The sequence below is a fragment of the Pleurodeles waltl genome, chromosome 11, assembly GCF_031143425.1.
Source record: "Pleurodeles waltl isolate 20211129_DDA chromosome 11, aPleWal1.hap1.20221129, whole genome shotgun sequence".
Lineage (NCBI taxonomy): Eukaryota > Metazoa > Chordata > Amphibia > Caudata > Salamandridae > Pleurodeles > Pleurodeles waltl.
This window is the reverse complement of record NC_090450.1, coordinates 27,795,450-27,822,658: the sequence shown is the minus strand read 5'-3', so window position 1 is coordinate 27,822,658 and position 27,209 is coordinate 27,795,450. Positions and strand designations below refer to the sequence as shown.

The 27,209-nt window shown below is 43.5% G+C and overlaps 1 protein-coding gene across 1 annotated transcript in view; it reads right to left on the bottom strand.

The window, feature by feature from the left end:
• LOC138265058 (serine-rich adhesin for platelets-like) overlaps window positions 1-27,209 on the bottom strand; it is a 67,175-nt gene that overhangs the window by 11,675 nt on the left and 28,291 nt on the right. Inside the window, exons 2-3 of the mRNA XM_069212606.1 lie at window positions 14,295-14,435; window positions 5,074-8,556 (exon numbers count right to left, since the gene is read on the bottom strand). Of these exons, the coding sequence (XP_069068707.1) occupies window positions 5,074-8,556; window positions 14,295-14,435 (3,624 nt within the window). The remainder of the gene's footprint in view (window positions 1-5,073; window positions 8,557-14,294; window positions 14,436-27,209) is intronic.

Here is a 27,209-nt window from a genome sequence, read left to right as displayed (position 1 = left end):
GACTCCCATGGGGGTGAGCACTCTGATCGGCAGCCAGCAACAGGAGAAAAATGTAGCTGGCAGCTATTACAGGACTCGTGGATTTAGTCCCTGTCCTGAAGTTAAAAAAAAAATATATATATAAGGGTGCAGGTACAGATACTCTATCCTCTGGGGCCCTGTGCATGTGGGGGCCAAAAGCAACCCCCCAGGGCCAAAATGAAAAACAAATCAGCAATTATTGCTGCAGTCCCGCAGCAAACAAAATAAAAACTAAATGGCGGCCCGCCATTAATTTAATAATATGGGGGGGTGTATCAGTGGGCCCCCATCACTGAGCCTTTCTAGGCACCTAGGGCCCCATTGCCCAGGCAGATTGTTTTTCTTTTAAAAAGGGAAGGCCCGCATGGCCTCGGTCCTGAGTCTTTAATGGCCCTGGGAGCCCCAACTCTCAGGGCTGATTGATTAAAAAAGAGGGAGGGAGGGCACATGGCCACCCTCCCAGTACCATTGTGGGTCCCAGGAAACCCATCCCCTGGGACCAAAATAAAGTTTAAAGAGAGGGGGGCCAAATGTCCCCCTCCCTGAGCCATTGAAGACCCTAGCCGCCCTGGCAAGCTATATTACTCTATCCTGGTGAGCCCTCCCCCAGGAAACAGTAGTTTCCCTGACTGCATTAGCAAAGACAGGAAAACATGTGTGTGCTCCTGCGAGGTGGGAGAATTATTTCAATCTCCCACTAAATAGAAGCAAACACGCCTTGTCTGCCTTCAGTAGTGCGGGGTTGGGCACAGGACCTGGCTACAGTCAAGGCCTTATGGCCAATCTTTGCTGTGCTCAGCCGAAGGCCGGGTGCACCTGCAGCCAATCTCACGCTGGCCACGACCAAAGGACATGCACGGCAGGAGATTGGTTGCCTCTGGGGGTGATTTTCTGCAAGCCTTGAAGCCAACCCCCTGCCACACACAACTAAAGGCCATGTGGAGCAGGGGTTCGGCTTTATGTATGGTAATAAAATATTACTTTACCTTCAAAAAAAAGAAATTCACTGAGTAAATCAAAGTTTAAAGTGACATTATAGTTAGGAACTGTTAGTACATATTACCTTCAAATCAAATCAAATCATTAACATTTATAAAGCGCGCTACTCACCCGTGCGGGTCTCAAGGCGCTAGGGGAAAAAAGGGGGTTATTGCTGCTCGAACAGCCAGGTTTTTAGGAGTCTCCGGAAAGCGGAGTGGTCCTGGGTGGTCCTGAGGCTGGTGGGGAGGGAGTTCCAGGTTTTGGCCGCCAGGAAGGAGAAGGATCTCCCACCCGCCGTGGAGCGGCGGATGCGAGGGACAACAGCGAGTGCGAGGCCAGAGGAGCGGAGGAGGCGGGTGGGGTCGTAGAAGTTGAGGCGTCTGTTGAGGTATTCCGGTCCCTTGTCGTGGAGGGCTTTGTGTGCGTGGGTGAGAAGTCGGAAGGTGATCCTTTTGCTGACTGGGAGCCAATGCAGGTGTCTCAGGTGTGCAGAGATGTGGCTGCTGCGGGGTACGTCGAGGATGAGGCGGGCCGAGGCGTTTTGAATGCGTTGCAGCCGATTTTGGAGTTTGGCTGTGGTCCCGGCGAAGAGGGTGTTGCCGTTGTCCAGGCGGATCGTGACGAGGGCGTGGCCACCAGGAGTCGTCCCAGGCGGACGGGGTGTTGCCGAGGATGAGACTTCCGTTTTTTCAGAGTTCAGCTTTAGGCGGCTGAGCCTCATCCAATCTGCGACGTCCTTCATACCCTCTTGTAGGTTGGTCTTGGCGCTGGCAGGGTCCTTGGTGAGGGAGAGTATAAGTTGGGTGTCGTCGGCGTAGGAGGTGATGATGATGTTGTGCTTGCGTACGATGTTGGCGAGGGGGCTCATGTAGACATTGAAGAGTGTCGGGCTGAGCGATGAGCCTTGAGGTACACCGCAGATGATCTCGGTGGGTTCTGAGTGAAACGGAGGGAGGTAAACTCTTTGGGAACGGTTTGCGAGGAAGGAGGTGATCCAGTCCAGGGCCTGGCCTTGGCTCCCGGTGGAGCGGAGGCGGGTGATTAGGGTGCGGTGACAGACGGTGTCAAAGGCAGCCGAGAGGTCGAGAAGAATGAGGGCGACTGTTTCACCGTTGTCCATCAGGGTTCTGATGTCGTCTGTGACTGAGATGAGGGCGGTTTCAGTGCTGTGGTTGGTTCGGAATCCGGTTTGTGAGGGGTCGAGCAGGTTACCTTACACTTAAAATTTTGAAATTCATCTTTTCAGCTACAATTTACCAATGTCTGGATTCTCTTCTGGGGCTAGCCGGCTGAAGTTATAATTTCTCAGCTAGGTATGTAGGGGTGCAGTTTCTGATTTGTGATGTAGCTAGTCTTGAAGATGGTACAGTCTTGTTTGGGAAGCCAATGTGCTCCCTATAATTAACACTAATTAGATGATGGTTCATACTTCCTAACGGAATATGAATATTTGTAGAACCTGCATTATATGGAGAAGTTAGAGAAAGGGAAGGGGTCAGATCTGAACAGACAAAGGAAGGTAAAGGTACTGAAAAAGCAAAAGAAAAGATAAATATCATGAAGACTGTGTAAAATAGAAAGAGATCTGACGAATGGGTATGTGTGCCAGTTTCAGTTTTATTTCTGTTAGTTTTTGTCAGCTATTACTGTTACTTATTATATGCTGCTTCTGGTCTTCATCAGCTGTTCCTAGCTGTCATTATCTGTTGCTTCTATCTATCCTTATTTGCTGCTTCTGGCGGTCACTGTCTGATGGGGTTGGCTGTACTTATCTGCTGCTTCTGGTAGATTTTTATCTCCTGTTTCTGGTTGCGCTTGTCTGCTGTTTCTAGCTCTACACTGTTGTTTCTGTTGATACTTATCCACTGTTTTTGGTGGTCTTGGCTTGCTTTTTCTGGTGGTCTTTGTCGGCTACTTCAGGTGGCCCATGTCTGCTCTTTCTGGTAGTACTTATCTCTGCGTCTGGTGGTTTTTGACTGCTGTTTACAGTGAAGTTGCTCTGCCTCTTTCTGCTGGTCCTTATGCTGCTTTTCGCTCTCCTTATCCGCTGCTTCTAGTAGTTATTGCCACCTGTTTTTTAGTACTTACATGATACTTCTAACAGTTCTTGTGTTCTGCATATAACCTTTGTGCTATTTCTGGCAGTCCATTGATGCTCCTTATGTTGCTCATTGTTCTATAGCTGGCAGCCAGCCCTGTCTGTCTTTTTAGTGGTCATTGTTTGATGCTTCTGAAGGTCCTTATCTGCCTCTTCTGGAGGTCCATTTTTACTGGTAATTGAGATTTTTATGTCTGGCTTCTGATGCTTCATATCGTCTGCTTCTGACATCCTTGCCTGCAGAATTTGATGATAGATATATGTTTCTGTTGATGGTCATTGTCTACTGTATCTGGCAATTCCCTTTCTACTGCTTCTAGCTCTGCTTATCTGCGTCGTCAGACAGTCTTGTCCACTGTTTCTGACAGTCATTCTGTGCTGTTGCTTGTGGTTCTTAACTCTTGCTTCTGGTTTACCTTATCTACTGCTTCTTGACATCATTGTTTGTTGTTTCTTTTGGTACTCATTTGCTGCTTCTGGTGTCCCTTATCTTATGCATCTTGGAGCTTTTGGGTGCTATTTCTGGTGGTCCTTTCCTACTGTTTCTGTTGGTCACTGTTTTTGGCTTTCCATATCTGCTGCTTCTAGTGGTGGTTCATACCTGACTCTTCTAGTGGTCATTTTATGGTATTTTGGTGGTTTGTATCTCCTGCCTTCTAACAGTCTTTATAGTCTGCTTCTGGAAGGCTTTTTCTGCTATTTCTAGTGGTCCTTTTCTGCTGCTTCTGTTAGTCCTTGTCTGCTGTTTCTGGAAGTCAATAAATGCTGCTTCTGGCAGCCTTCGTTAGCTGCTTCTTCCAGTGGTCATTGTCTGCTGTTTTGCTGTTTTGGCAGACTTATTGGCTACTTCTATAGTTTATTTTGTGTTTTTCTTTGCAGTCCTTATCCACTACTTCTGGCTTTCAATTTCTTCTTCATCTGACAGTCACTGCCTGCTATTTCTGGCAATCCTTATCTACTGTTTCTTGTGGTACTTATACACTGGGACTTTTTAGCCTTTTTTGCAGGTGGTCATTGTTTGATGTTTCTGACCATATTTATCTCTAGCTTCTGGTGGTACTTATCTGCTGCTTCTGACAGTTCTTATCAGCATCTTCTTACAGTCTTTGTCTGCTGTTTGTGGTAATCCTTAGCTGTTGTGTTAGTGGTTCTGATCTGCTCTTTCTAACATTCATTTTCTGCTGCTTCTGATGGTCTTTGTTTGCTGGTATTGACGACTGACTTTACCTGTTGATTTTGGCAATCATTGCCGGCTGATCATGGTGGTTCCTTTTAGCCCTGTCTAGTGCTCCCAATGTGCTACTTCAGGTGGTCATTTTCAGATGTTTCCAAAGGTCTGTGCTTCTGCTAGTCTTCGCCTACTGTTTCCAAATTTCTATTTTGCATCTTTTTTTGCTCTGTAATGAAGGGACATGATGGCTTAATGCCCATTCTAAGTTCCTGTACTTAGTTTACACATACTGCTTTTTATTACATAGTGAATTAAGTACATTGATTAATGTGACTAATCTTTATATTACTAGCTCCTACGTAATTTGTTCTTTTTGGAATTGAACAAAAGAAAAAAGATGGATTACTTACCACACTGCCCCTTGTAATCCAATCCCATCGGGTCCTTGATACTGCATCTGGCTCAGCTACCTGTATCAATAACTTGTTAGTTACACATCCAAGTGATAGGTAGCTCCACATTTTATAGGTTAGTGGGTGACTGGCCCTTCATAGTCCCCGACCCATTCAAAAGGTAACTCACATACTTTCCTCAGGCCTTATATTACCTATATAAAGATTCCCAGAAACCTATAATCTGGAAGAGCACATAGACCTGGACTTGTGCAAGTCACAATATATTTTTCAACACTCCCGATCAACTTATATTTCTCAGGAAATCTGTATATCTGCTGCACTATAATTCTAATTTGAGATTGAAATAATTGTAGAACTACTGTAAAAAAACAGAAAATCAATGTTACCTGTGCCACGGGTAGAAGGGTGTAAGGTTCTGCCAGTTGAGGTGATTTCAGTAAGGTCTCTTTGTTTTTCTGCTGGCACTGTTGTTGTGCTTCCTTTTCTCACTGCTGTGGTGTCACCAGTCATACTGCTTCTAGAGGTTATAACAACTCTTGTAGCTACTTGGTTTTCTCTGCTGACCTGTTTGAAGGCAGTTGTGTTGGTTGATGTAACCATGCTTTTAGCATTACTGATGGATTCAGGGGTGCCCCTGCTGGTCATTTGAAAAGGAGCTGTGATTTTGGTTGTTCTATTTTTTATAATATTGTTTTGACTTAGCTGCTCTATAGTACTGTTTGTTACTCTGGCAGACACGGTTTCTGTACCTATGCTGCTTGAGAGACTTCCAGTAGGCCTTGTAGTTAATGCCTTGATTTCTTCTGTATTTGGGTTCTCAAAGGATCTGCTGTTCAGAAAATCCACTGGAAGGATGTTGTAGGCTATTGTGGTGATATTTCCAGGAGTAGTGGTGGCCACAGGTCTCCTTGTGGTGGTCTTCACCATGATGCCGTTTGTACTAGTGCTTTTGAAAGTTTTTATATTTAAAGTATACCCTAAACTAGTGTTTGCTATAGTGTTGAAGCTGATTTTTGCGGTTGTACTTTTAGAAGCTTCCACATTTGTGACATTGCTTGAGCTAGTTACTGCTGAGGCACTGAGTTTGGCTGTTGCTGGTGTGAATTGAGAAGCATTTGTGCTCATTTTATCCTCCAAGCTACTCTTCATAGTATTATGGATTACATTATCATTTGCAGATGTGCTTTCTAAGGCAGTACTGTCTACAGCATGTTCTGAGATGAATTGTGCAGTATTGTTGAGGGTGGTCCCTGCAGTTATACTTTCAGTTGTCCTGAGATTTCCAGAATTTCCAGAGGTGACCTTTGCTTCGGTACTAGTGTTGGAGTCTCTTGTTGTACTGCTTTTGATAGTAGTGATGTCCTCATTTAGTTTTGAGAATGTTTGCATTGAAATACTACTGTCCTGTGTGCTGGTTGTGTTCTCATTTGTTTTGATTGCATTGGTTCCTGGGGTGATTTGGTGTAGAGGTGTGATGGTGTCTGCTCTGTGTGTTGTGGTCTCAATAGATGTGTTGCTTGGGGTGGTTTCTGTAACAGGGTATGTTCTTCCCTCGTCTTTTGCTTTTGCACTTGCAGAGGTTATGCTATGTCTGAGGGTTTCAGTCCTGCTCTCTACCATGGAAGTCCCACCATCTGGCGGTGCGGTCACACTTTTATGGGTGTGATTACTTAGAATTGTTTCTTTCTTGGAGGTTCCATTTACAAGGGCTGTGATTCTTGGAGAGGTGGTACTGTTTATGAGAGAGTTTGGGCCATGCTCTGTCACAGCAATGGGGTCAAACGCTTTGATAGTTGCACCTTCAGATGGGTGGATGCTTAGAAGATCGTTTACAGTAGTCAGAGTGAGTAACTCTGTTCTTGATACAGAACTTAAAGATGTGATGCCTTTAATGAAGACTCCAGTGCTGACCTGTCCAAGAGCAGTAGAATGATGTGCTCTGGGAGTTGTATTGCTAGCCATATCAGTAGTTGTAGCTGGCTTTAAATTTCCAAAATCTATAGTGTAGCCAGTGCTGCTGAAAGTGCCCTTTGATTGAGTTTGTATTCCTTCTAATATGCCTATGTCTGTGCTTTTTAAACTTTCCCACCTTTGTCCTGTTGATGATTCACTTGCTGGTGTGCTTGCCACTGTACTGGTGTTTATCATGACTATGGTTGTGCTCCCTGTCTTTATGTTGAGACCTGAATTTGTTGTAAAACCATTGTGGGGAGATTCGCCTTTCACTTGCGTCGATGTTCTTGCTGCTGTGTTTTGCTCTGTTGTGGATTCTTTTGATTGTGTGCCTGATGCTGCAAAACTGACCAGAGCTTTTCCAGTTGTTGTTATGATCACCATGTCAAGGCCAGAATCTTTTGTAAAGACATTGTTGGAGACTCCACTCTTCTCTTGGGTTGAAGGTTCTACTGCCAGGCTGCTTCCTGTGCTTTTTAAACCTTCCAAGCTATGCCCTGTGGTGGTTTTTCTTCCTCTTGTGCTTGCTGCTGTTATGTTGTCTATAGCTATTAGGCTTATATTCCATGTCTCCATGCTGAGGCTGAAATTTGTTGAGGCGTCTTTGATAGTGGGAGCATCTTTCACAACTCCAGCTACTGTAATGGCTTTTATCACTGCTGCAGTTGTGCTTACTGCCTCCATGCTGAGGACAGGATTTGCTGTGATGCTACTGCTCATGGCTCCGTCCTTCCCCTCAGTAGGTGTTGCTGCAGCCATGCCCTGCACAGCAGTGGTTCCTTTTACTGCAGTGCTTGTTGGTGTATAGCTGTCTATTGCAATTACAGGTGAGGTCACCGCATTCATGCTATTGCCAGAAATTTCTGTGAAGTAATTGCTGAAAGATCCATCCTTCGCTTGTGTTGATGGTAAACTCTCCCAACTTTGCCCTACGGTGGGTTCACTTGGTGGTGTGCTTGAAGTTGTAATGGGACTTATCACAATTGCAGTTGTGCTTGCTGTTTCCATGCTGGTTCTAGAATTTGTACTGAAGGCACTGCTGTTGGACTCAACCTTTGATGGAGTCGATGTACTTTTTGAAATCAGCCAGCTTTGTTCTGTGGTGGATCCTCCAGGTGTTTTATCTGTCGCCATTGCAGTTGTGCTCTCTGTCTCCATGCCAAGGCCAGCAATTGTCGTGAAGTCAGTGCTGATGGATCCACCCCCCCATTGAGTTGTTGTTTCTGTGGCAAAGCTGCTGTCATGGGTATGCTCTCCTATGGTTGTGGTTGCTGCTGAAATGTGGTGTATAGTGATTGCAGCTGTACGCACTATCTCTGTACTGAGACTAGTGTGTGTTGTGACACCTTTGCTGGTGAATCCACTCTTCACTTGAGTCAATGTTCCTAGTGCCAGGTTACTCCCTGTGGTATTTCCTCCTATGGGTGTACTTGCTGCTTTAATTTCATCTGTAGTGATTGAGGATGTACTCACTATCTCCGTACCGCGGCTAGAAGTTGTTATGATGCCTTTGCTAGTGGATTCGCTCTTCAGTTGAGTCAATGTTTCTAGTTCCAGGTTGCTCCCTGTGTTATGTCCTCCTATGGGTGTGTTTGCTGGGGTAATAGCACTTGTAGTGATTGTAGCTGTACTCACTATCTCCATACCTTGGCTGGAAGTTGTTATGTTGCCTTTGCTAGTGGATCCGCTGTTTAATTGAGTCGATGTTCCTAGTGGCGTGTTACTCCTTGTGCTTTGTTCTGAGGTTGATATTCTTGTTGCAGTGCTTGTGTTGGCTGTCCTGGGTTTGGATGTTCCTGTGTTGGTTGTGTGTGTTGTTACTGGGAGGTCGTTTCTTGTTGTTGGTGTTATTCCTGTGGTTGTCCCATTTGGAGAAATCCTGGTGCTTGTTGTCCTGGATGCCTGCGTGGTCCGCTCTTGGAGAAAACAAAATTAGATATACCCATGTCACTCTTTATATAGTGCTCAGTTCACCACTACACTGACATATAATAAGTAGGATACAGTCATCTTTAGAAGGGGAGCTAGACACATCTCCCACAAGAACCACAGCGAGTAGGATGTAATGCATCTAGCGTGTTGTGTGGCAAGAGAATCTAAACAAAATTGAGCCCTGCATATCCCCATATGTTAATATAAAAACCTTTCTCCCTCAATGAACGAGTTAACAGATCGCTGTGAAAGTTACTGAATGCATGAATGTGTGAGGACATGTGTGTGTAAGTGAATACATAAGGGAGCGAGCTTGATATGTCGTGCTCACTGCACACAGAATCACTTTTAGAAACTAGAAATAGGGTTTGAATGCAGTGCTTATGAAAAATGTTAACAGTGCACTTGTACCCTACATATTACTTGATCTCCTATAGACGATTCACTTTGCAATGTTTGCTCCATTCAAAACTCTCATTCTTGTATGTTAGCTTGCGACAGAGTCTGGAATCCACCCCTGCCTGCACTGGAAGCTTTGCTGAATAATAGTCCAAAAAGAGATATGACCAAATAAATAAAATGTTAAGATCGATATACAAAATGAGATGCTAATTTGCTCCCCTAGGATGTCTCCAGATGACCCCTACTGAGACCTATCCCCTAGCACCCACATAATGTTGCATATGGGTGCCATAGCAACCATGACACTTTCAAAGACTTTTGGGTGCCATTTCTTGAGGGGGGGAAGACCCCCAATCCTTTTGTAAGTCCTAATTCTTCATCGATGCATTCTAGATGCAGAAAAACATTAGCTATTGGCCTTTACAATACTGAATCAGATTTCAGTATCAACATGGGGGGCCGCATTTCACTGCATGTGCCCTGGAGACAAGATGGCTGACACAAGGAGGTGTTCTGAATGTACCAATACAGAACACTAACAAGAGGCTTAGCTTTCACCTTCATTCGAAGTCTTAGCAGGATTAGAACCCACCCCGGAAGTAATAACAGCACATGAAACTTCCCCTCTTGAGCATAATTGCTGTCAAAACGTTTCCTGACATTAACAGGTAGGAATTTGGTTATTTTGCGGTTAAGAAATCAGAAGTGTCCACTTTCCATTAAGGGGTCAGTCTCTATAGACTCATTGGTTCCTGATTTATAATTTAATGGTGTTTTAAAAACTGGCATTATTAGTCTTAGCCAAGCAGGGAGTCCGTATTTTGGCTTCGGGGCATTGATGAAGCCTCCCTTTGAGCCAAGAGTCAGGGTTCCCCGGAAGTACTCTACTCCAAGAGTCTGCTTGCTGTTATTTCAGGGAACAGGCTCAGTGAGATTCAAAGATATTTCGAGAAAAACATACCGACTGGTGAATTTATACCTTGGTGGGTGGTCGGTGAACCTTCAGAGACAGCAGTGGTTGTCCACCCACCATACTGAGAGACCCCTGCCTTCACGAATCTGCTGGTGTGGCTAAGGCGAAAATGAAGTGTGGTTTCATGGTTTTTTTTGGCCCACTTGGCATTCAGTTTTCTTCCAGACATAAACCCCAAGGTGGGAGTTTAGGTCTGAAAAAGAAAAAGAAAATTGCTTTGACGTGCAGAATTTTCTCCCTGTGCTTTGCGGCCTTTTGTATTTTTCTTGCCTGAGTCCGCCGCGCCTGACATCCCTTGCTGTTTAGAACTGGTGCAAGTCAGCAAAGTTACAGCTGATGAGGACTCCTGTGTAAGTTCTCTTGTCAAGTCATCCTCCAGTAAGGGCCTGGTTTTAGCCAAGGCTTCTTTCACTCTTAGCTGTGAGTAGTTCCTCTCCTCGCTTTGGAGTACTTTTCTAGCTTTCCAAAAAGAAGCAATTACTTTAACCTTCTCTCCTGGTCTTAAGTTTAGTCCTGGCATTGGTCAAAATGGGTTAAGTTCTGACCATGGATCAGCTCCTACTCCAGTTTATGCTTCAGAACTTCTTTGTGAGGTTAACACAACTACACAGCAGTGGCTCTAGGGACCGGTATGTATACAAACTAGAAGCACTTGTGAGAAGCTAGCACTCAAACAGAACATAGGGTAACTTGAAATGTCATATACATGGATGAACACAGCAGAGGGCATCTTCACAGGCACCTTTTTGTCTTCCAAGGTGTGAGGGGTATTAAGAGAAACAAACACTGGAATGTGTATTGCTCAATTATAGCTGAGAGATCCTAAGTGGGGTCAAATCAAAGATGGACCAGGAGCCTGCTCTGCTCAGGAGTCCAAATTGTTTTTCTTATTTCAATTAGGTGCTGCGGAAGGATGCGTCTTTAGTTGAAATGAGGGCTGCAGTACAGGAACACAATATGGTCTCCCCCATACAAGCTCAGGAGGTGTTCCAGAGGAAGGTAATTTGGAACGGTGTAGGTCGGAACTTCGATCTTGTGCTACAGGTATAGAGTGCTTGAAAACAACATCATCTATAGACGTTCAATGCCCTTGCGGACCACGCATGTTACCTCCACAAAGCACACTTTCAGAGGGACGTAAGGACCAAGGTATGGGGGACTGAATGAATTTTAATAAGATGGATGGTTGACACCTTTCTAAGTCTACATGTGAAGGCATTTTAATGATAACTGAGCATGTGCAGTGCTAGTTTAGTGGATCTAAGGTTAGGTAGCTCATGGCATTCAGAAATTCAAGTTTTCAGCAGTATTTTAAACCTTTCAAAATCGAGGCAGGGGTGAATCTGAAAAGGAAGGCTATTCCAGTGATGAGGAGATACATAGGAAAACAAAGAACTCAGTACCTGTTCTTTTGGATACACTGTGGGTTCAGGAGAGCTTTATACATACACTTCAAGTTTCTAATCTAATGATACCAACAAAGCCGTGAACACAGGTGTGCCGTGTGGTTCCCAAGAAGTGTTTTATGAATAAGACACAAGAGCTTGAACAGATTACTCTTTCTTGCTGACAGCCAGTGTAGTACTCTTAAGTTGAGTACAGAGGGAGAGCCAGTCAGGCATTCATAGACCAGTTGGGGTGCAGTGATTTGTACCCTCTGTAATTTTGAGAGCAGGGTCTTGTTGGCTGCTAAAGAGTGCATTCCCATAGTCGAGACCACTCGTGATGAGGCTCTAGACCAATGTTTTCCTGGAACTCTTCGGAAGCCAAGGGAATACTTTTCTAAGCAGTTGTAAGGTGCCAAAACAGATACCACAAATAGAGGTCACTGGTTCTTTCATAAATAGCTTATTGTCAAACAAAAAGCCAAGTTTTTTTTACCACTCTCTTAGGGTAGGGTACTGGCCAAGTTCTTGGTGCCACCAATCTTCTGACCAAAGATCTGTGCTCTACTGAACAGGAGGATTTCTGTCTTTCCTACACTGCGTTGTAAACAACTCAAACTTATACAATGAGCCACCTTTCTCTTACAATTTATGAATCTAGCTTTGGTGATCTTTAGATCTTGCCTAATTGAGATCCCCAGTTGGTTGTCATCTACGTAAGATATTACATCAAACCCGCAGGATTTGACAATCTTTGCAAGCGAGGTCACATAAATATTAAGAAGGGTAGGGCTCTGAGAGGATCCTTGAGGTACTCCCTTGTTATTTGTGACTGTCATAGATTTGAAATGTGGCCATATATATATCAATCAGTCTCTTCTAATAATCAGTTTCCCATTGGTAGGTAACACAGCACGATGACCAAGGATTTGCAGAAATGGCAGAAATGGACGGTAAGAAGACATAGATAAGGTCCAACAGAGAGAGCAGATAATTACTGCCAAACGATTGGAGATAATTATGGCCAGAAACATCAGAAGATGACCACCCATAAAGAAGATAAAAAAGCCTGAAACAACAGGTAAGGATTGCGGGAAATAGTAGACAAGGACTGTTAGATAAAGCAAAAATGGATAGCCAGAAGTAGCAAATAAAGACTGCCAATAACCAGAAGCAGTAGTTAAGGACCACTAAGCCAGAATCAGCAGAAATAAACTGCCATCAACAGAAGACAAGGGGCACTAGGAATAGAAGAAAAAGGCTTCCAGAAGCAGATGATAAGGACTGTTAGAAGCAGCAAATAAGAACCACCAAAAATAGCTGACAATGACTACTAGTAGTTAGAAGTAAGTAAGAACCACCACTATTACCAGCAGACATGGACAGCTAGAAACAGTGACCAAGAGAAGCAGCAGAAAAGGGCCACCAGAAATAGCAGCCAAAGTCTCCCGGATACATACATTAAGGACCACCAGAAGCACAAAGAAGTACCAAAACAAACAGACAATGACCATTAGAAGCAGCAGATAAGAAACTCCAGCAACAGCAAATAATGACTGCCAGGAACAGCAGACAAGACTGTCAGAAGATGCAAATAGGCACAGCTAGAAGCTTTTTTTGGTTTACTTTCAGCCTGGCTGCACAGCAGCACACACTAATGACCAGCATCTTTAAAAAATGGGGAAAACACCAATAGGAATAGCACGGGTGAAACCAAATGGCTTTGCAATGCTTGTTTTTGTGTGGACTAAAGATACGGAATACCAAGTGACATGTCAAAGTTAGACATAACCGTAAGTTGAATGCATCAAATTCTGGAATGTTGGATTTTGTGCTTATGCATGACACATGATGTCTAAAATAGCTGTATGCCAGTGTAATAATTGCGACCTATCGGTTGTGACATGTGTCCTTCCCGGTAGTTAGTGAACAATACACACAGTTTCTGATGCGGCGGCTGGTGGGTGAAATAATATGTACTCTTCAGTGGATGCAATATGAGTCTGTGTGATAGCGCCAAGGGTAGCTTTCCAGCACTTTATCATGTGGCATCAAATAGGACACACATGTTGTGACAGATTTTATTGCCTATTCATGTCTGGGACAGTAGGAAGTGGAAGATGGATTGGGATTACAAAAAATCAGGATCTTACACACACTGTCCTGCTTTCTACATGACACGCCACTGATTCGCAGTGTTAGACACAGGGGTTGGGGGAGAGATTTGCCGGAGTCACACAGTTTGTGACCACTTGTCGACCCCATAATTAGAATGTAAAGCACCCAGAAGGAGTGAATGCCTTTATAGGCGGGTGCTCCTTACACCACTGTGCCCCAGTCTGTGGTCTGTCTGAAATGTGCCCTATCATCGTATCAGCAACACGAGGGGGCTATGGAGGGGGGGTGAATGTGTGGCTGGAGATGCATGCATTCTCTGATAGTGGCATGCCTGGAAGTAAACAAAAAAAAAGAGTACACTGGCCACATGAAGCAGTACTTGGTCCATGGCATGGATGAAGAAACTAAAGTCCAGGAGGAAGTCGGGCGCTGTGAGGAACTGCTAACCAATAAGAAGCAAGGAAATGAAAGTGACATTGGAGCCAACCAATGGTAAGTTAATGGGCTGGCTGTAAGACCTTTTTTTTCAGGCTTTTTTTTTTTTTTTTACAAGAGATTTGCAAGCACAGTGCAAGTGCTGTGCAGACGAAACCTAAATAGATACTTCACTTAAAGAGCAAACATTGCTTCAGGCGCCATGTAGCTATCCAGCACGTAAGATGCTTCGCTATTAATGGAGAGTGCTGGCCTGCTTAAAATTCTAAATCTGTAAATACATTTTGCTTGAGGAGAGGGGGCACTAGAGTAGGTGGGTCATTATCCCTATCCTTCTTTTAGAGGCCCTCACAAGTAGTGCGGTCAGGCACTCATGCCTGCTTCAGGCCCTTTCTGCAGGTGTACTTACCTCTGTTGCAGGTTCCGTTGTAGTCTGAACAGCAGTCAGGTGGGACCTTCCTCGAGCAGTACTCATCACAGTAGCAGTCTCTTCTCATGCAGGTGTCATTCTTCCCAAGACAGCAAAGCGTGGGGCTCAGCGAACATCTTCCTGCAGGTACAAAAAAGCAGACATAGAGCTGTCACAGAGCTGTCAGCTTCCGAGGCACTTAGGAGAGAGAGGGAGACCTAATTAGCATATTTGCTCACATTAAGTGAAGAGATGTCACACAAGCTGTGACATTAATGACACTATGAGAAGTGACATCAGTGAAATGACAAAAAAATATATAAAATAGTACCAAAACGTCATAAAGCCTGGAACCTCGAGTGATTCAGCATCTTCCAAGTAGAAAGTGGGCTCTTCCATCTGCTGAAGTGGTCTATAGGAGGGCTTTTCTTTTGGTGTGGGAGCTCCCTAATGCCCCGACATCTCGCAAAACTATTCTGCACACACCAGAGCTCCAATAGAGATGAGATAGTGGGGGACAACAGGCCAACAAACCCCACTATACCCAGGACCAACGGAACTATGTGGCAGGAGAGCATCAATGGGTTGACTAAATTATCGAGCAAGAGAAGACTGATTATGTGGCATAATATGTTGCATTTTTCATAGTATTACTTCAATATTTTGTAATTTTTACAACTGTCTGGGTAATTGTTTCACCTCATTAGTACCAGTTCAACAACAAAATAAATAAATAAGCAACAGAAAGATGACCAGTTAACCTTTGCAAAGAGTCCTCCGATGCGCGCAAACACATACCACCACGTTTTTACTCACTTTTGAGCCATTGACCTAGAAACAATTTTTGTTTATTAAAATTTGCAGATTATGCAGCAGATGATGGATTACGTGGCAAATGAGGCAAAGATGTTGGTAGTGTGTGAGAAGACTGGTAGTAGGTGATGGAATAATTACAAAATATTAAAACATACTGATAGTTAAGCTGTAACTCTGTCAAACTATGTACCTCCTGATGATCAGAATATAACGTGACCTCCTGGAAGTTAGCGAATAGCAGAGGAATCTTAAAGTGATGAAGAAGAACCGAAGTTAAGGGGGGCAGGGTAGAGATAGATGGGTGGTGCATGATAGGGTAAAAGGCAAACAAGAAAAGAGGGACAGGGTGTCAGATGGCTATCTCTATAAAACTGATCATGTAATTTAACCAGAACATATTTCCCTCAATTTACATTGCAGAAATGTTTGTTTAGTTTTTAAAACCTTAATTAAACAAGATGGCAATTTATTGACATATATCAACACTATGAGAAATTATCTAAGTCAATTGTAAGGTGTTACGGGCCTTATTTTCAGTACCTCACAAAGAGGGGAACCAATCTCTGAAGGATTCTTTGCAACTGACTTTCACACTGCATCTAATATGGGAACGAGACTAAGAACCACACACATTCACAGATCCTATGTTCATTATCATTTTAAGGTATCACTTACAAGTAGCTCTTAGCTGTCTGTTGTCGAACACCTGATGTGTAGAACCTGTACTTAGATTGGGCTTTGGACCAGCCCACTACTTAGCGTTGGTTGGCTGTATTGTCAGTCTTATTTACTTTTTTTCTTATTAAATTAATTCAGTGACATTCCCTTTTTCTTACTTTGTTTTCTCCTCCCCTGGAGCATAGGTTTTTTTACCAACTTCTTTAAGAGATGACTTCTATCCTTCCATGACTCCACATTAGGAAACTACTGATTTGTTGTTCTTTCAGGGCCCCATGTGAGGACATGTGTTTTCTCCACTATGTGCTGTCTCCCCTCACCCATCCCATTGCTACGAGCTCATGTGTTGCTTCCCGCAGGCTCATCTGTTGCTTCCCCTACCCCAACCCACTCAGCTTTTTTGCTGCTTTTTTAGAAACCCTCTAGGACTCCTTACCTCAGTCTTTGCCTGATTCTCCAGCTGAGAGTTGGCATTTACGTGCATCCCACATCTGCTCCACTTTTGCTCCCCTTCCCTCCAGTCACATTTCATTTATGTATTTTTTTTGTAAGAAAGCTCAGCAGCCATAGTTTGCTGGTAAGTGCCATCTCTCTAAATAAGGAGTTTTATATTTTATATGTGATTGTACATATAAGCAAGAATTTGCCCCGCAACATGTTTTTGCTTCCAAATGTGATGTGCACTCCTAAATGAGTTTTCACTCACCAGTTAATGTTGTACTAGTAGTTCTTTTGTATCCGAATGTGAATTTGGACCTAAATGTATTTTTACACATAAACATGGTTTGTGCTCCTAAATGCCTTTCCACACTCATGTGATATTGCGATTTGGCAAATGTGATTTCTAATGCCAAAGGTGATTTGTGCTCCTAAATGTGTATCCACATGCCTGCTGTTTCTGTGATTTTGCTGCTAAAAGTGATACCACAATTCTGCTTACTTTGCACCAATAGCATTTCTGCACCTAAACATAATTTAGCACCTACATCTTCTCTTAAACAAATGTTTTTCACACTCATGCTGATGTCACATCAAGAATAATTTGAAACCACGATGTGTGGCCAACAAATGTGAGGTATTACTCATGCATGCCTGCGACACCTAATGTGACATTATCCTATTGCATTTTCTCTCATTACTGAATGGTGTCCCAAGGCCGTATACTGTTGCTCTGCACACTGAATCTGATTCTCAAAATTAATTGTCTGCATATTTTCGTATTATTTTATAAGGGCATAAAGAGACTTAAATATCTGATCGGATTTAAGGATGCATTTAACAAAACCTCAGACATCACATTCCCACTGACATTTTCAAACTACTACAAACACCAAGCCCTGTGTTTTGTTGCAAAGTGAAATTCTATATGACTGGGAGTGGTGTTGTATGTGTCACGACATTTACAATGTTTTTAAACATGAGTACTTTAACATGTGCCCTATAACCTAGCATTTGCCTTATATCTCCAAAACAGCTGAACAGATTTTTTCCCCAAACCAAGAATAGGGATTGAATAACAGAAAGACCAGCATGCATGAGTTGCTAGGGCTCTGATGAATAAATAAATAAATCTAAAATGATCTTATACAAAGACGACAGATCCAGCTTAAAGAACAGTGTTAAACAATGTGGGATGATGGAGGATACAGTGATGTGCTTTTTCTTCATTAGAAAGGTGGTGATGCTCTAATTAAGGTGCGTGGAGGATTTGAGGCCCGGCCTGGGTGGAGAAACAAAGATGGGAGAGCCCAGAGTTGGATTGAACCAATGAAGTGAGCGGGGAGTGATAGCAGAGCTGGGAAGGTGAGGTGCAATGAGAAGAGAATGCAGGTGGAGCACAGAGGAGCGGCGGGCTGTGGGATAATAGTCTAACCCGCTTTGATCCAGAGCGCGGTGCAGCTCGCAGTCTCTGGAGGCTCTGTCGATTGTACCAGTGCCCTCAAGCTGAAAATGAGGTTGGATATGAAAGCAGAGATAGCACCCCGAGTCGAGGTGGCACACCCTGGGAGGAGAATGGTCTAGATGAAAGACCATTAGGGAGAGGTACAGCTTTATGCATTGGGAAGAGCCCAAGTTCAAATCCCTTCATAAAGAGAAGCAATCTCCATACTTGATATTTAAAATTGTTATAAAAATGTGTTTGAAATCATGGAGTCCAGTGCCTTCAAGTAGAGTGTTGTTATGCGGAGTGTCATACAGTACAGTGGAGGAGAGTTTTGTAAAGCCTATTGCTGTGGAGTGGAGTATTGTAGAATGGAACAGAGTGGCATAGAGTGGAGTGGTGTATCGGACTCTGTAGTATATAGTGTAGTGGCATGGTGTCTCATATAGTGGAGTTAAGTATCCTAAACTGAAGCAGCAATTTGTACAGTGGACTGGCATGTCGTACAGTTGAGTATGGTGCTGTAGGTGTAGAGTGTGTTAGTGTTGGTAGGGTGAAGTAGAGTGTCGCAGAGTGGAACATCCTAAAGTGGAGTGTAATATAATGGAGTAACATAATGTAGAGAGAAGTGAAATTGTGTGTTGTTGAGTGTCATACAGTGTAGTACAGTGGCATAGAGTGGATGGGCATTGAGTAGAGTGTCATAGAGTGGCCTAGATTGTAGTACTGTGTTGTTAAGAGGAGTTGCATATGGTGGAGTGGAGTGTGCAGTATAGTGGTGTAGAGCAGTGGGATAAAGTTTGGTAAAGTGGAGTATACTGGAGTGAGATAGAGTAGAGGGGAGTAAAGTGTCATATAGTGGAGTGACGTGGCATAGACTATAGTGGCATGGAGTGCAGTGGAGTGGTGTAGCATTCTGTTGAGTAAAATGTCATATACTGGAGTACTGTGTTGTACAGTAGAGTGTAGTGTGTGTCATACAGTACTGGAAAGTGTTGTAGATTGCAGTAGAGAGAGTAACATACTGTACAGTCTGGTTGAGTTTTGTAGAGTGCAGTGGTGTACAGTACTGTGCAGTGTTGTAGAGTGTGATACAGTGGATTGGCATGCTGTGTTATAGAGTACAATGGCACAGAGCAGGTAGAGTGGAGTGGTGTTCAGAGGAGTAGAGTAGAGTGGAGTACTGTGTCAGAGTAGAGTGGAGTAAAGAGGGATTCAGTGGCATACAAAGAGTTATGTGCAGTGTCATATAGTGGACTAGAGTATTGTATGCAGTGGAGGAGAGCGTTGTACAGTAGCATACAGTATAGTACAGTGTTGTAAAGAGGAGAGTAGGGGTAAAGACAGGAGTAAAGTGTAGGAGAGTGGCATATAGTGTAGGAGAGCATTGTAGAGTAGAGTTGCATAGAGTACAGTAGTGTGTCAAACAGTGGAGCTGCCCAAAATGGATTGTTTTACAGTAGGGTAGAGTGAGGTAAAGTGGAGTAGAGTCAAGTTCAGTAGTGTAACGTTGCATGGAGTAAAGTATAATAGAGTGCATTGGCACATCGTAGAGTAGAGTGGCATGGAGTGAGGAGTAGTGGCATAGACTAAAATATAAACTGTCATAGTTGTGGGGTGTCACAGAGTATAGAAAAGTGTAGTATAGTGGAAAAGAGTGTTGTACACTGGAGTGTACGTGCATAGAGTGGAGCACAGAGTTGGACAGTGGAGTGTATGGGGATAGAGTGGAGTACAGTGTCATAGAATGCCATAAAGTGTAGCGGACTTTTATAGAGTGGAGTTATATAGAGTATAGAAGAGTGTCGTACAGTGGCGGGCATAGAGTGAAGTGGCATACACTGTAGTGGCATAGAGTGGATTACTATAAAATGGAGTAGCATACAGTAGTATACTGTACAGTGGAGTTTAGAAGAGTCCATCCTCCCCCCTGGACGTCCTCCTCGATGGAGAAGGTAAGGGAGCGTCCAAAAAGACATGGGGGAGGTGGGTTGTGGGGTGTCTGTGTGTTTGGGTGAGTGTCTGCAGAGGGGGGTGATGAATGCATCAGTGTATGTGATTGAATGTGAATATGTGTGTATGTACCTGTCTGTGTGTCTGAGTGCATGTTTGTGAGTGAGTGGGGGTGTCTGTGTGGATGTATGCATATGATGAATGGGTGTGTATGTGAATCCATACGTGCGTGTGTGTACCGGGAATGGAGATTCCTGTCGCTGAGTGCGTGACCACCATGGTTTTCGTGGCGGGGTGACTGGCACGGAAAAGCATGGCGATTTGCAGCCTGGTAATCCGGCCACCGCGGTGTGACTGCCAAGCCCCACAACTCGTAATGTGGCAGTCCTTACCGCCAGCTCTGAGGTGGAATGACCACCACAGCGAGGCTTATGACCGCCAGCCTCGTAATGAGGGCCATAATGTAGTACAGTGTTTTTTATTTAGAAAGCTTTTTATTGCTTAAAAAGTGTTTAATTACTGCAGAACTTCCTAAGTAGTACCTCAGTATTCAGAAACATTTTTAATATGAAAACCTATAATTATTTTGCCCTACCTATCACCACTAATCACTAATAGAAATATAAAACCTAACATTTACCTCTATCTAAGGCCCTAAGCCAGAAAACAACATGGCTGCTTTAAAATGCTTTAAAGGCAGCCACTATCCATTCAGATAATGACAAATAGCGCTAAGTTTAAATGCCTTATACCTTGCAATATACATACCCTACTTACCTGCAGTACTCAAAAGGATTATCTGTGCACCATAATGTATTATCCTGCCAAATTTTATGTGAATCCGTGGAGCCACTTTTGAGCTACACCAAACACAATAGTCTATGCATTGGTGGAAAAACATGTTTGGAACTCCACTTGTCTCATTGCACCCCTTAAAGGTTCACCACAAAAATTTACATCATTGCAAAATGTAGAAAATGCTATGTCTGGAATGTTTTGTGGTGATTTATCAAAGAGGCACAAAGCCATAGTAATTCCTGTCTCTGGGAATCCCAGCTATCACTACTGAGCAGCAATCAGATTTAATGTGATTTCTTTCTATCTAGTGTATTTGTTATTAATTTGTTTATTGGTGTAGATACTCATGTGACCATAATTGTGTCTTTGAGTTGTCCATGTAGTAATTTGTAAACTTTACATATGCAGTGTATTTTCTGGGATTCCTTGCTACCTTTAGTAGTGTTACGCTACACAGATATCACTACGTTTCTGGCTCTTATACCTTCACAACCACTTCATAATATCACTTACTATAACAAAAAGAATCATCTACAGAGTCTAACGTACATTGTTGTGAAATTTCATTACATTCGTTTTAGCCGTTTTGCCATACTAAAGTCTTATAAAATGCAGAATAGAACAAGCGTTATTGCCCCCTTGTCTTTCTCTACATTTTTTCCTTCCAAATGTAAGACAGTTTTAAAAAAAAGACGACTATTTGAAAAACGCCCTTTAATTCACACGGTAGTATGGGGACCCCGAAATTCACATATGTGCAAATAATCACTGCTACGCAACACCTTGTCTTGAGCCCATTTTGGAAATACAAAGGTTTCCTTGACACGTATTTTTCACTCTTTATATTTCACCAAATGAATTGCTGTGTACCGGGTAATGAAAACCGATTGCAAGTTGCAGCTCCTTTATTGGCTCTGGGTACCTAGGGTTCTAGATGAACCTACAAGCCCTATATATCCCCACAAACAGAAGAGTCCAGCAGACGTAACGGTCTATTGCTTTTGAAAATATGACATCGCAGAAAAACGTTACAGAGTAAAATGTGGAAAAAAATGGCTGTTTTTTTTTACCTCAATTTAAATATTTACTATTTCAGCAGAAATTTTCTGTAGGAAACCTTGTAGGATTTACACAAATGACCCCTTGCTGAATTCAGAATTCTGTCGACTTTCCAGAAATGTTTAGCTGTCTGGGATACAGCATTGGTTTCACACCCATTTCTGTCACTAACTGGAAGGCGGCTAAAAGCACAAAAAAGTAGCAAAAATGGGGCATGTCCCAGTAAAATTCCAAAATTGTGTTAAAAAATGAAGTTTTCTGATTCAAGTCTGCTTGTTCCTGAAAGCTGTAAAGATCGTGAATCTAGCACCACAAACCCTTTGTTGCCATTTTCAGAGAAAAAAAAACACGCTTTCTTCTGCAGCCCTTTTTTCAAATTTTTCTGAAAAAAACAAAATGTTAGTTGTATTTTTGCTAATTTCTTGGTCTCCTCCAAGGAAATTCACAATCTCTGGGTACCTCTAGAATCCCTATGAAAGAAAAAAGGATGCAAATTTGGCCTGGATAGCTTATGTGAACAAAACGTTATGACGGCCTAAGCGCAAACTGCCCTAAATAGCCCAAAAAAGACTTGCCACCTGTGGGGGGAAAAGGCCTGGCAGCGAAGGGGTTAAAAATGCTCCTGGCAGACGGTAGCGAACACATGGTTCCCTGCCCACTCCCTTTTAATTACTGAAATGGCTATGGGGAAAGGGGTCCCCAGTGCCATTTTAAGTCTCAGGAAGGGGGAGCCATGCAGCCCCTCCTCTTTTTATTAGAACTGGTTCCAGGGAATGGGGTCCCTGAACTAATTAAGGCTCGAGGAAGGAGCTGCATGTCCTAAGATATACGTTTTGGCCTCAGGGATGCAGCTTCTAAAGAATTAAGGCCAACCCCACCCTGCACATTCCAAAGGCTTTGTGTGGTGTATCTTTGGCGGTTTGCTATGGATTTGGCCACAGGGCCTGGCAGCAGGCCAAACCCTATAGCCAGCACCCCCACTGCATGCGGCCAACGTCTATGCGCAGTGTGGGGATGGCTGCCTGCTGGGGTCTTGGTCACAGGGCTTGGTGGCAGGCCAGGCCCTAAAGTCAAGTGCGCACAGCTAAAGGACGTGCATGGCAGGGGGATTGGCTTTACCTATTGTAATAAAACATTACTTTACATTAAAAAAAACTGTAGGAATTCACTGAAACAATTCAAAGGATAATGTAACATTATAGTTGCATTAGATAAAAAGATGTGTTTTTGTTTAAAAGAAACCTTAGAAATCCACTGAAAAAAACAAAGATTAAAGTTACATTATAGTTAGGTGAATATGTCAGTGTTAATAGTAATGCGACATTGAGATTCTAAATTTATGTATATATCATGCCACGGAGGCTCCGCGGATCAACAGATCTGAAAATAATATCAGATTGGCGGCCACCACATCAAAAAAGATGTAGTGGCAGCCATTTTAGGGCTCGGGGGCTTATTCCTCTCCTAAAAAACTGTAAAAAAAACATACATAGGGGACAGGGTCGAAATACCCCGACCCCTTATGCCTCTTGGTTGGTTAGGGGTGGGGAGTATGGCCTCACCCCCCATTCACCTATCCCCGAAGTTGCATTATGCATTAAAAGGGAGGGGGTGTACACCACCCCCTCTTCGAACAGATGTTGGCCCCTGGGGACCTACACTCTCCAGGGCCCATCTCATTATTGGATGGGGAGTGGGGAATGGGGCTCCTATCCCAGTGGTAGCCCGTCCTTTAGGGTGGAGGGGCCACGCCCCCCACCTTTTGCCCCTCATGAAGAGTGTCTGTCAGGCTGAACAAAGGTCAGCCTGACAGACACTCTCCATGTTCAGCTCAGGCAGCCAGGAGCAGACATGCGCGATTTGCGCACACTCCTGGCTGCCTGAGCGAAACTTTGCTGGGCTGAGGAGGTCACAGCTCCTATGGGCGTGTCCTCCTCGACTCAGCAAAGGTGCCTCGAGGCCCTCCCCTGGGTGACAAGGAAAGCGTCACCAATTGACACTCTCCCTGGCCGCTTCAGTTAAAGCCCTGAAGTGCCCAGGGCGAGTGTCAATCAGTGACACTTTGTCAACGAGTGGGGTGGGGTCAGCAGTCTCACTGACACCATCCCACTCTGTGACAAGGCTGGGACTGCTGCCTTCCCTCATTGGCTGACCTTGGAAGGCAGCAGTCCCAACCCTCCTGGGACCTGGAGGCTGAAGGTAAGTGTGTGTGTGTATGTGTGCGATGTTTTAAATTGAATGTTTGGTGCGCATGTGCATGTTTGAGTGTTATGAGTGTTGTTAATGGATGTGCGTGCGTGTGAGTGAAAGAATGAGTGTGTGCGATCTTTTAAAATGAATGTTTGGTGTGTGCATGTTTGAATGGTATGAGTGTTGTTAATGGATGTGCGTGCGTGTCTGTGTGTGAAAGAATGAGTGTGTGTGTGTGTGTGTGTGTCGCCCGCCCCCCTCCCCCCTAAAGCTGCCGGCCGCCACTGTCCTATCCCAATCTGTTTTTGGCCCAAAGACTACAATCTCCAAGGCCTAAACAGTATTAGAAATGCTGTGGGTGCCCTGGATCTGACTTGGGACACCCATAGCTATTGCATGCTTTGGAAATAAGGCACAGGTCCATGGGCCTTGCAGCCCCTGCTGGCTCACATGCCAGCTCCCCTGCCTGCTCTAATCCCTGCTCCCTTTCCGGGTTCATTAGGAGCCGACTGTAATTGTCTTCTCACACCTAATAGGAGCAGCTTTTCTTACTGCTCTTGCCTGGGGACAGTGGGCAGGGAGTTGAAGTTCACTCCCAGGACAACTCAGTGTCTGGGGTATGGAGTCCCTGGGACATTGCTGCTGTTGAGCTACAGGGATGGGGTCCCCGAGGTCAAAATATGGCTTAGGAACTGGTGCCTCATTCCCCTTTCCCCTAAAATTCGGCCATGTGGTATGGGGTCCTCAGGGTTCTTTCATGCCTCGGTTGGGGATGCACCCCCCTCCTCATTAAAAAACGTTATTGGCCCGACGGGGACCCGGGGGCCTTGAAAAAAGGATCAGGGAGTCGACCACACATCTACCTACCCATTAAAAATTAAGCATAGTGGCCGCTCATTTCACAATTACTGCTCCAGCAGGGGAGTACTCCAATATGCCCTTGGGGGACTGGTGCACCACCAAACTTTTTTCTAAATGTTGTGGCAGTCTACAGGTAGCACAGCATCCTTCCTAACAATATTAAAATGCAGTAAGTCTCAAAGGTCATTGAATCCACAACACCAGGAGATCTTACCATTTTTTTGCAAACACTCTGACAGACCTTTAGCGTTTGTTTCTATAGCTTTGTTTTGTGGGCTGAAAATTTACAAAAATAAAACTCAGATATGTTCCTCATTTTTTTTTAAATATTGCCTTATTACAAATATTTAATGACAATGACTCATTAAATATTGCAATGTGTGTATTTATAAATTATACTTTTGACTATAGTTATTCGTTACTTTTTGACAAAGCCAATAGGACTGATTATATAAGTTAATAATGTACTGACCCCTTGTTTAAGTCAGTGGACCCACTTTTTATTTTTTGGTGGTCTGACCCTTTCCCAAATCCAGGGATCTCCATTACTTAAAATATCTCCCTTTCTATTGTTAGCTGAAACACTCTTGGCTATGGACATCATACTTTACCTTAAAAAAACATGAAATTCTCTGAAAAAAAAGGTTAAAGAGATGGGATAGTTAGGAATTGTAATATTATGTTACTTTACATTAAAGAACCTTAGAAATTCACCAGATAAAACAAAGATTGAAGGGATGTTATAGTTAGGTGATAATATCAGTTGAAACATAATGTTTTAATCAAAACCACTGAGATTCACCCGTTATAGTTATCTCAAATAACTATAACTCATGATCTAAAGTAACTAACTATAACTCAAGGGGTGCTGAAGCTCTTGCCTCCATTGGTAGCACAGTACACTGTGTAGGGTGTGTGGTTGGAACAATGTTGTCTCTGAGTTGATCCTATGTGGTAAGTGTTTCCATGTCATATGTGAGATAGATAGACAGCTGCATAGACAGATAGTACATAGATAGATAGATAGATAGATAGATAGATAGATAGATAGATAGATAGATAGATAGATAGATAGATAGATATGTAGACATACAGATATATTGTTACAGTTAGTGCACCTAAAATCATAGTGGTAGTTTAATTTAATATTAAGCATTTAAATGTAAAAATATATATATATATTTACAATTAGATTAAAATAATTGAATGTAAGTAAGTATTGAGTAGAAATATCTTAATGATGCTACATGTTAAAAAAAAGTACAGATCGATGTAAATACATGCGCAGCTACCCCGTCTACGAACATTCAGGGGGGCACAAGTAAAGTGCATCATCATCTATGATGCGCCACTTTCTTGTAAATAAGCCCCTTAGTGCATGCGGTAATGGGTTGAAGATCCTAAAGGCGCGTGCTAATATAGTGATTGTCTCCATATCAATGGAGCAACTCATTGTGAGAGGCTCCTGATGAAGATGAACACTGCTCGAAACGCATCCCACTGGCAGGAGTGATCTTTGACAACTGCACTGGTCAATATTCCAAAATAGTAGCTCAATAAATCCCAATGTACACTCTACGAGTTTGACTGCCAAATCCTACACTGTGAGTTCTCTACTTTTCGAAACAAGTGGTCCTTAATAACCAAGTGGGATAAAAAAATAATGCCACCTAGGAAAATAGTTTAGATTCAGCTGCCTGTGGGTGATTAAAGTTGGCATGTTGTCTGTAAATAGAAGCTCACTAAAAATCTAAATTAACAATTTGCACTGAAAAACCGTTTTCAAGAAGTAGGCTGAAATGACTGAACATAAGCCTTTGAGTTGACAGCTCTGCAGAAGGTAACACAACACGAAGAGCTGTCCTGTAAATGGATGGACTGAGTGCATGGATTTAGCCTTTTGTTTAGTCGTGAGTGGCAACTGTTCAAAGTGGCGGGGCTGGGGGAACAAAAACAAAATATATATATATTTTTTTTTTAAAGTACCCTCTCTGCACCACCGCACCTCCGCTCTTTACAGCGCTGCAAACACAGGCTCCCAGCCTGCCCTGCAGCAAATCATGACGTTGCTCAGAGCAGCATTATGATTCGCTGGAGCGCCCTGGCTGGGCACTACAATGCAGACTGGTAGCCTCGGCATGCTCTCTTTAACCCGGCAACACAGTGCCGGGCTGGAAAAAGCACAGTGCGCATGGCCGGCCAAACATGCATGTGCACTGGGGGTAGTGCTCGTCACCTCATGACCCCGCCCCTTTAGAAATAAAAAGATAATAAACGTTGTTTATTATTGTTTTATTTTTAACGATTTGCAGCTGCTGCTGTTGGCGGGGGACATTCCTCTGCCATAGCGGAGGAGCTACCCCTGCTTGTTTTTTTCTTTTTTTTAAGGATAATATTTTTTCTTTGCAACTATCGCACATAGAAAAGCACAGCATGACCACACACGCAGGTCCACAGTGCAATAAGCTTGTTGTCACCACTGTTATGGAAAGGGAACACGACCCATTCGAGGATGCAACTCACAGGAGGCACAGGGGCAGATTAACAACGACACCATGGATGCACCATATTTACAATACGGCGCACGATGGTGGTCATTAGGACAATAGCGTCAACATTTTTTACACTATTGTGGGGCTGTGCTGCACTAGCATAAAAAATGCTGACGCTAGTGCAGC